This window comes from Drosophila obscura, unplaced genomic scaffold (assembly GCF_018151105.1).
Source record: "Drosophila obscura isolate BZ-5 IFL unplaced genomic scaffold, ASM1815110v1 contig_216, whole genome shotgun sequence".
Classification (NCBI taxonomy): Eukaryota; Metazoa; Arthropoda; class Insecta; order Diptera; family Drosophilidae; genus Drosophila; species Drosophila obscura.
In genome coordinates, this window is record NW_024542808.1 from 472,557 (window position 1) to 482,333 (window position 9,777).

Sequence of the window (9,777 nt, forward strand, 5' to 3'; positions counted from 1 at the left end):
GAATGTGATTCAGCAGCAAGCTAATCATGTTGCTGGACTGGATGATGATGATAATGAGGCTAAAATTGACGAGGAGAATTTATTGGAATGGATATCTGTTTTGAAAACACTGAAGCGTGGTCATTTCTGACTGCTTCTACTAAATCCAATCAATGTTTTAAATACAAATATATATTCTGTGTCAGTACCTCCGAAAAATAAAATAGTCATAAGCAACGCACACAATTAATTAAAAACTCTCGATCAGCAACTCTACACATTCTTGCCCACACACCAATTTAAAACAACCCACCTCTTGCATTATTTTGCAATCAGCGAAGACAGCACGAAATTCTCGGTCACCCACTTCTTGGCGATATTTCACAACTACTCGGCCTCAGCAAAACCTCATTTCTAAACCCAATTCCCAACTGCAGCCTGCACCTACTGCGATGCAGTCTCAGCAAAACACTTTGCTCAAACCCACTGACCCACTAACAATTGTCAACGAAGCACCAAGCTTCGACCCACTTACCACGCCCCACAATTATTGTCCCCCAATAATCATAAGTTAGCAATAATATATTATTTCCGGGTCGAAGACAGACCATGGAAAATGACGGTCTCAGGTGCGATCGCAAGCTGCATAAAAGGGCCAAGATCGGCCGAAGAAGCAGGCAGTCCATCAGCCCAAATCCAAGACACTGCAATAGGCAGTCCATCAGCCCAAACCCAAGATACTGCACTAGGTAGTCCATTAGCCCGAACACAGGACACAGCACTAGGCAGTCACAAACTCAAGACAATACACTGAGCAGTCCACCAGCCCACAGCACATCTAGCAATTCCAGCAGGTCTCGAATTGTACACAAGTAAACCGAATAAAAGCATTTAAAATAACCAAAACCAAAAGAAACTATCGCGTCATCAATTTTCCCACCTTGCCTACTGCTCTTTTGGACATTTCAAGGCTAGCCCCGAGCCTGAAGTTCCAGCAGATCTACAAATTTCTTTTAGAGCCCCTGAACAGGTTGTTGCATATCCCATCCTGAAATAGGTGTCTTAGAATACTTTGGGCTCTTTTTCTGAGTACAGCCCATAGCGTGTGCAATATCCTGCATGAGTTTTGCAGAGCATTCCTAAATGAGAGGATCCCAGAGGATAGTCCACAAACCGAGTTGTGTACCTGAGACAATTCTGACATATCAGATGTTTTGTTGTTGTTTTTTACCATTTTCCTGTCTGTCATTGTTGACATTTTCGTTGTGAAATCCGATTAATTGTTTTGAATGTCAAATAGTAATGGTTGCATTTGACAATTATCGAAAAAAATACCGCACAGAAACGTGCGAATTAGGAACATCCCAGATGGATGGTGGAATAACTTGCAAATTTTTGGAACGGCAAAACCTTACGGACCATCCCAAAAATGGATGGTCGTCAGGGTGAAAAGGCTATAACTAAACAAGACCAGGTAGTGGACAGATTGCACGGTCGGTTTACAACACAGGGTACACAAATAAAACACAATTAGTTTCCTTTAAACGTGGGAAATAGGCCTACTGCCACGATAGGTATAGATAGCTAAAGGTATCGATAGTAAAGAGGTAAAGTAACCAGAAAAACCTGCGGAAAAAAATGAATAAAAGATATACGGAAATAATGAGGAATAACACCACCATTTACTGTCTTAACATTTGGCATTTTGTCGCGACAGTGATTCAGCGACGTGGTTCTCCTTGCCAGGATTATAAAAAAGATTGACCCCGAGATCGTCAATGCGTGCCTTCCAGCACTTTATTTTTCGGTTAAGGTCGCCTGCAGACACCACAACTGTAAGCGGCTGCAGCCGGCTGGTGGTCTATAAATCTATTTATGTCTTTAACCCCATAAAGCTAATGTCCGAGTTTGACTAGCAGCTCATGCTTGCGTAGTTTGCCCCCCCTGTCTTTCAACGCCCGGTATCTTATTGTTTTCGGGAAGGACTGCTCCTATGCCATAGACAAGCGTTCGTGGTCAAGTCAAAAGGTTTTTTAAAACCAGTATACATCAACATAGCATCCTCCGACGCAAGGATGTTCCTGAGTTTCTGAAACGCGTGACATTGGGACTCTTTCAGGTCCACTGCTATTTTCTTTGACTTGTTCCTGCTGATCGAATTCTTCTGTTAGGATTTCATGTCCGCCTCATATAGCCTCATGCTCAGTCATGGACAGACACATAATCGGTTTTGACGATTTGTTCGCGTAAAACATCATCGATTACCCCCTGAACAGTTCTTCCTGCATTTTTTAAACCAAAGGCCAGTGTGCCCTCCATGCATGGAAAAATAAAGTTTTTTTCTCGGTCACGCTCCGCTAAATTAACTGGGTTTTACGGTGACTTGGACTTGAAAATAATTTTTTCCTTCAAAAGGCTCGACCTTAGATTCAACAAAATTGGATAGGGCTAGGGAAATAGGGTACAGCGTGGAGTATTTTGGTTCATTGTCCATGAATGACAATGCCCCGTTAGGGTTGGCAACTGCCGCAACTCCTATTAAAAATTTGAATAAATTTCTTCGACGTCAACTGGTTGACCGTATTTGCACTTGTGTAACTTGAAAACCTCAGTCGTGTTACCGAATCTGAGTGTTCCACTCACTCCACGTTGTCCCTACCTAGCAAGTCGAGGCCAATGATGTCATCGAAGGTTGATAGGGATTTTATCGAAAAAAATCACCGAAAAGTGTCTTCTGTCGAAGCCCCCTTGACAGAAGACACTTTTCGGTGATTTTTTTCGAAGGCATGGGGAACGTTGTTTCGACCTGGATAACGCCCTGAAGCCACGCGCGAGTCTCGATGTAATTCTTCGACGCGACAGTGTCTACTAAAAGTTTTATGTTAACCCCTGCTACTTTTCGCCAAAAGGAATGCCAGTAGGCACTTTCCCTACAAAATTAAAGGCGTCGCTTTCGTTACAAAGCTCCCCGTCTATCTCTACGGCTGCCTCACTGGCAGCCTCATTATAGGTAGTCTGGATTGGTCACAGCTAATGGCGATATGTTCCACTCTTTGGCGCTCTGACTCTCTTGTTGAGTGCAGCCGCCTTGCTGGGCATTGGACGTGCCCTGACTCCTAACGTAATGAGAGCTCTTGTACGAACTGGAGTCCTGGGACCTATATTGTTTGACATTGCCCTGTTGTGGCGCTTGGGGTTTGCGCTCACAGCAAGAACGCTCCGATCTTTGCTGGATTCTGCTGACAGTGCAAAATCCAGATCGTTTTGTACATCCTTTGGCCTTCAAGGAAAAACCGCCCTTTTTAAGGCTCTTCTGAAGCCTAAAATGAATACCTCTAAGGCATCTTCCCTGGCATTGTTATTCAAAACGCTCGCTGCGTCTGCTGTGTGAACCATAATGTTTTTTTGGTAATAAGAGAGAGTTTTTTCTCAATCTCGTCATAGTAATCTGGCAGTTCCCTGCCGCATGGCCGCTAACTCCTGCTGTATTATGCTCACTGGCGTTTTGTCAGAATATGAACTGTCTTGTCTATTAAAGATTGCCTTGATATCGTGTTAAATGACGGCAAAATATTCTTTGCGGTCCCTTTCATCTTGTTTCTGATGATACCTGTCGCAATGTAGTGCCTAGTGCTGCCTTCATGGGGCTCGAAAACTTTGTAGGACGACAGTGTTGCCTGGCAGCAAGCGACATGATCCTCTTGCTTTCCATCGAACTGTGGGATGTCCAATGGCTGATGGCATTAGACACCAGGTCTGATTGCTATTTATTTCTACACTGGCCAAATTCTCTTTGCATCTATGGCAATCTAGCCTCAAATCTCGGCCTGGTTTGCTAGTGTGGCCTCCACATCCGATGTGAGAGTTGCAGGGTCCATGTTTTTGTGTATTATTGAGTCGTAAAACTAGTGGTGGCCTGGCAAATCTAATGAGCTCAAAATCTCTTTGATAGTTTACAACTTCGCTCTGTATCGATAGATTTGTATAATACCTATTTGCTTGCAACAACTGCTGTATCCGCACACCTTTCGTTATTTTTGGAAACTACATATATATTAACTTAAGTACAATAAACTGTGAATATATTAACTGAACAATCATCGTCTCTTAAATAATCTCGCAAAACAACGCTACTGAAGAAGCTCAGTAGCTCAACGAACCAACAATTGTGGAGAATCCTAATGGCAATTTTATACAGCCAGTATTTTCAATAACACCACTACACAAAACTGAACTTTTGTTTCCGCTTCGAACGAAACCTACTTTTTCTAATAGCTTTAAACTGTTTTAATGTTTTTTTTCAAAACAGAAATTTTTTTGAAGAATATTTGAAAACTGGTATTTTTATTTAAGCTTTTTTCAGAGGAACCACTTTTTTCATATAATTTAAGTATCTTACAGTCAGTTTTAATGATCTTTGCATTCTGAAAAGCTCGTTGATGCAGCTTTAGATCCAAACATTTTTTGATTTCAGCTTACCGTTTGGGAAATATTTTCTTTCAGATAGTTTGACTTTAAAAACTCAGGGAATGTCAAAAAATAACGTATCCTATGTACTTTACTTTTTTGTATAGGTGCATTATTTCGGCATCGTTTAAGATATTGTTCATTCAAATCTATGGAGAGACGGTTTGGCTAAAATTCGTTAACCAAACCTAAAACATGAAAAAATAGACAAAAAAAATAATTTTTGGAAGGTTGCGGACCGAACTGCCAATTGGGAACAAAGCAAACAAAAGGGGTTGAATTTTTGATACCTGAACGTGTTTCTTTGTCATTGGACCAGCAACGTACCGGACGGTATTTTTGTACTCAAAAGAGAGTTAAGGGGTATATTAGATTTGTGGTAAAAGTGGATGTGTGTAACGCAGAGAAGAAAACTTTTCCGACCCCATAAAGTATATATATTCTTGATCAGCATCAATAGCCGAGTCGATAAAGCCATGCCTGTCTGTCCGTCTGCCTGTCTGTCTTTCCATCTTGTTGATCGCCTAGATCTCAGAGACTATAACCAAATTTGGTTTCCAGGCTCATGTGATATCACACTGCTACAGTGTATTTCAAAATTTCGCCCCGCTCCCTTCCGCCACCACAAAGGACGAAAATCTGTGGCAGGCACATTTTTAAAGATACGATAAAGCTAAAAACGCAGCATCGTAGAGAATGCCCATATCTACCAGATTGCCGAATCTGAATTAGATCGGATTATAATTATAGCCAGAATGAAGAAATTAATTTTCTGTTGGTTCTTCCGCCCCCTGCTGACAGAGACCCGCTACCTATCTCTTTCTCGCTCGCACACTCTGCCGCGTTCAGTGCGCGAGCATGTACAATCTACATGTTAGATGTAGAATATACATTGTAGATGTGGATAGCAAATGTAGCAAACAAGTGTAAAATGTAAAATTTTTTTTTATTCTAAAAAATCATATGCTCAAAAATGTATATACTGACTGAGTACGGGTATAAGTAGAGTCGCGTCCCTAGAAGCGACTCGCACGTTCCTTCTCGTTTTCAGGTAAAATTAGTTTTGAGTCGTTTTGGTGAAACGGCTGCAAGTTGACCGTTTATCCATAGATTTTAATGAAAAATACCTTAAACGACGCTAAAATAATGCGTCTATCTAAAACTAAAAATGTTGGACAAGAACTATTTTTATACCCGTACTCAAAAATGAGTTAAGGGGTATATTAGATTTGTGGTAAAAGTGGATGTGTGTAACGCAGAGAAGGAAACGTTTCCGACCCCATAAAGTATATATATTCTTGATCAGCATCAATAGCCGAGTCGATATAGCCATGTCTGTCTGTCCGTCTGTCCGTCTGTCCGTCTGTCTGTCTGTCTGTCTGTCTGTCTGTCTGTCTGTCTCGATGAGCGCCTAGATCTCAGAAACTATAAGAGCTAGGGCAACCAAATTTGGTTTCCAGACTCATGTGATATCACACTGCTACAAGTGTATTTCAGAATTTCGCCCCGCCCCCTTCCGCCCCCACAAAGGACGAAAATCTGTGGCAGGCACAATTTTAAAGATACGATAAAACTAAAAACGCAGTATCGTAGAGAATGATCATATCTACCAGACTGCCGAATCTGAATCAGATCGGATCATAATTATAGCCAGAATGAAGAAATTAATTTTCAGTTGCTTCCCCTCCCCCTCCCGCCCACGACAACGCAACTCATTTTCCTTCTCGCTCGCACACTCTGCCGCGTTCAGTGCGCGAGCAACCCCTAGCGGAGGAGATGTAGAATATGAATGGAACATGTACAATCTACATGTTAGATGTAGAATAGACATTGTATATGTAGATGTAGATAGCAGATGTAGCAAAAAAATGTAAAATGTAAAAATTTTTTTTTTCTAAAATTCTAAAAAATCATAAGCTGTATATACTGACTGAGTACGGGTATAAGTAGAGTCGTGTCCCCAGAAACGACTCACACGTTCCTTCTCGTTTTTTCTACTTTTCCCGAGATTTTAATTCAAAATTTCAAAAATAATACCGCAAAAAATTATGAAATTTGAATTTGAAAGCTTAATAACTTTCAGGCATTAAGCTGCAGATACAAAGGTCTGGGTCGGATTTATAGCTGCAGCTTTTCAGAACTGCACTACCTCTGAAAAAAAACATTAAATAAATATCAGATTTTAAAAAATTCTTTAAAAAAAAACTACACCATAAAAATAACCATAATTCGTTAAAAAAAGTTAAACCCCGAAATCTATAAGAAAAAGTTATTTTGGGCCCCAGCCTTATTGCAGTGTTGACTAGTGTTATAATTCATTGTGTTCATTGTAGTTTGTCCAGCTCTCCGACTATGCGCCTGGCTATTGGCGAATGGAGCCGCGTAGTACACTTACGAGATAGGCGAGTTTGCGTTCGTGGTCTACACGATTTATATCTTCACCGCCAATGGAGTATATTTGTAAAAACGTTTGTAGTTCGGTTGCCATTGGCAGCAATGTTGAATTAAATTGTTGACCATTTGCCGCACTGTTGTTAATGGTCCGTTCTATGCCATTTGCAATCGTGGATTGAATTTTCGAATGGAATGGATCCGTGCGATACCAAACTACCAAGCTACCAAACTTCAATGGTTCTGGTGTTGTCTCAAGAACAGGTAGTTGCTGTTTTCCTGATGACCAACAAATATCATCAGATTCATGTTTTAATTTGACCGCAGGACAATTTCAATGGCATTCTCTGTCAACACTTTCTAATGAGAGGAATATTCAGTATCTGGCTTGTACTCGAATGCGAGACGAAGAAAGAACCAAATATTAGATTATGTCACAGAACACACAGAAAACACACATACAAGAATACTAGTATCGTGATTAAAAACTAGTAGGAATTTTGTATTAATAGATTTAAATCATCTTAACTTTATTTTTCAGCAAAGCTTCACCTCAAACTGGCCACGAATGCTATGGTTAGCAGTTGACCAAAAAGGTATTCATTTGCTGGAGCATCGATCAAGGAATATTCTATGCACTCACGACTATGATTCTATAATATCATTTTCACCAAATTTGAATTCATTAATGATATTTACTGGAACGGAAAAAAAACAATCCAAAGTGATTTTAAGTACTTCTCAGGTAAGAGAAAAATTTTAGAGCTCTAACATTTGTATGCGTTTGCTTTTGGTCCATTTACGGATCATTTTTAATAACTAGTAGTGCCAAAATCTGCTGCCATATACGTATAAAGGTTATGGGACATAATTGATATGGCTATGAAAGCCAGCCAACACCACCATTATTAGGGGCAACGTCACGACCGCCATCAAACCGTGGGGAAGCAGTCGTTTAGTAAAAACGGAACTCTACATTTATCCTCAAAAGCTAAACTCATAAAAAGACTGCTTGCTCTCGTTTTTCCACATTTATAACCTGCCGGTTTTCTAGACAAATAATTTCTAAGAAAAATTAACCTTATTCAAACAGTGGAGCGCATTATATATTTTTTAAGCACATCAGACCAACTGCTTACTTAAGAAATAAAAGACTTTCGTTAAAAATTTCGCTAATTTTAATCTGATCAAATAATACATAACATTTTCATATATTTCAACCATTCTGCAATTGGCAAGTAATTGGCAAGGACAAGGATTTGGCATTTTTATCAACAAATTTCAAAAGAATTTAATCCTGTTAGCCCTTTCCGTTCCTCTATTATATATAGAATTATAACTATATACAACGAACGTTGTGAGTCGCTTCTGTGGTAGTAGATTTTTGTGTAACTATAAATTTTTCATTAAAAACCGTAGTCCGTGTAGTGCTATAAACGGTCGTTAATGTTACAAAAAAAAAGTTTATTAAGCTTTTACCTCTCTTTCTAACCATCATCTATCACAAAAAAAAACTATATATTTTATTTATTAATTAATTATATTTCTTTTTCAGGCTTTTCAAATAACAACGCTCATAAGGGAATATTCAGAAATTGCGAAAACAACAAATACAAAAATTAAATAAATAATAAATTTAAATAATTAATTAATAAATTAATAATTAATTACAAAAATAAATAATTTAGATACATAATCTAGCCGCCTCAATAAAGAATATTAAACCAAATTCGAGTCGAAATCTTGTTGATTGTACATAAACTATATAGAATAATAATATGAAATAATATTGGTGAAAGGTCAAATACAGAAGCCGTTACTTACTGTTGAGTTTTATTTTGAGCGAAAAAATAAAAATCATTTATAATCATTTTTTAAAGTTGAATTTTTTGTTATAAAAAAAAATGATTATGTTTACAGTTTTTAAATTACTCAAAAAACATTATTATCATTGAAGAAAAACGTAAAAAATGAGAAATTTAAGAATCCTGGCGGAAATGCAAAGATTGCACAAAACACAGATCTGGGTGTAATTCATTGTTTTCCTTGTCCTTTTATTAAACTAAAAAATAATAATCATTATTTACTGTTTCTTATTATTATTATTATAATTAACATAATTTCCGAAAATGTATTAAAAATAATTACATTTTGTTGGGAGAAGAACACAGTTAAAGATAAGATAAGGACTAGCGACTAACGAAACATCATATACACTATGCAACCGCCAATAAAACTATGGCATGAAGACGACTTTTTTATTGACTTGCCGCACCAAAAATGTATATTAGCTTAGATAAATCAGTTCAAGCTATTTTTTGTTTCCTTAAAGGTGCGTTGATTACGCGTCTTTTAAGGTATCGTTTAAGTCTGGGTCAAAACTACTAAGCTGCAGGCGAAGCTCCAACTCGAGCTCAAAGCTGAAAATCCAACTGCTGAAATGTAAAAAATTCAAACAAAATGAAGTTGTAATTTAGTTCGCAGCTGCGCAGCAATTAAACAAATTACAGCATAAACGAAAGTCGATTCTGTGGACGCGACTCTACTTTTATACCCGTTTTGTACTCAGTCAGTATATAAATTTGTGAGCTTATGATCTATGAAGAATTTTAAAATATTTTATATTTTACATTTTTGCTAAATCTTTTATCTACATCTACAATGTCGATTACACATCTAAAATGTCGATTACACATCTAAAATGTAGATTCTACATCTTCTCCGCAAATGTCGCGCATCGCACAGGGCAGAGTGTGTGCGAGCGAGAAAGAGAATGAGTAGCGTGGTCTCGTGCTGGAGGAGGTGGGGGAAGCAACTGAAAATTAATTTCTTCATTCTGGCTATAATAATGATCCGATCTGATTCTGTAATCTGGTAGATATGTTCATTCTCTACGATAATGTATGGTAATAAATGTGAGATCTATAGTATCTTCGGTAA

General features: G+C 38.3%; 1 protein-coding gene across 3 annotated transcripts in view; it reads left to right on the forward strand.

The window, feature by feature from the left end:
- Positions 1-9,436, forward strand: part of LOC111074873 (unconventional myosin-VIIa) — a 348,050-nt gene extending 338,614 nt beyond the window's left edge. For all 3 annotated transcript variants that reach the window (XM_041594218.1, XM_041594219.1, XM_041594220.1), the window contains 2 exons: positions 7,379-7,582; positions 8,393-9,436. In XM_041594218.1, coding sequence (XP_041450152.1) covers positions 7,379-7,582; positions 8,393-8,464 — 276 coding nt within the window. In that variant the 3' untranslated portion in view covers positions 8,465-9,436. The remainder of the gene's footprint in view (positions 1-7,378; positions 7,583-8,392) is intronic.
- Positions 9,437-9,777: the final 341 nt, after the last annotated feature.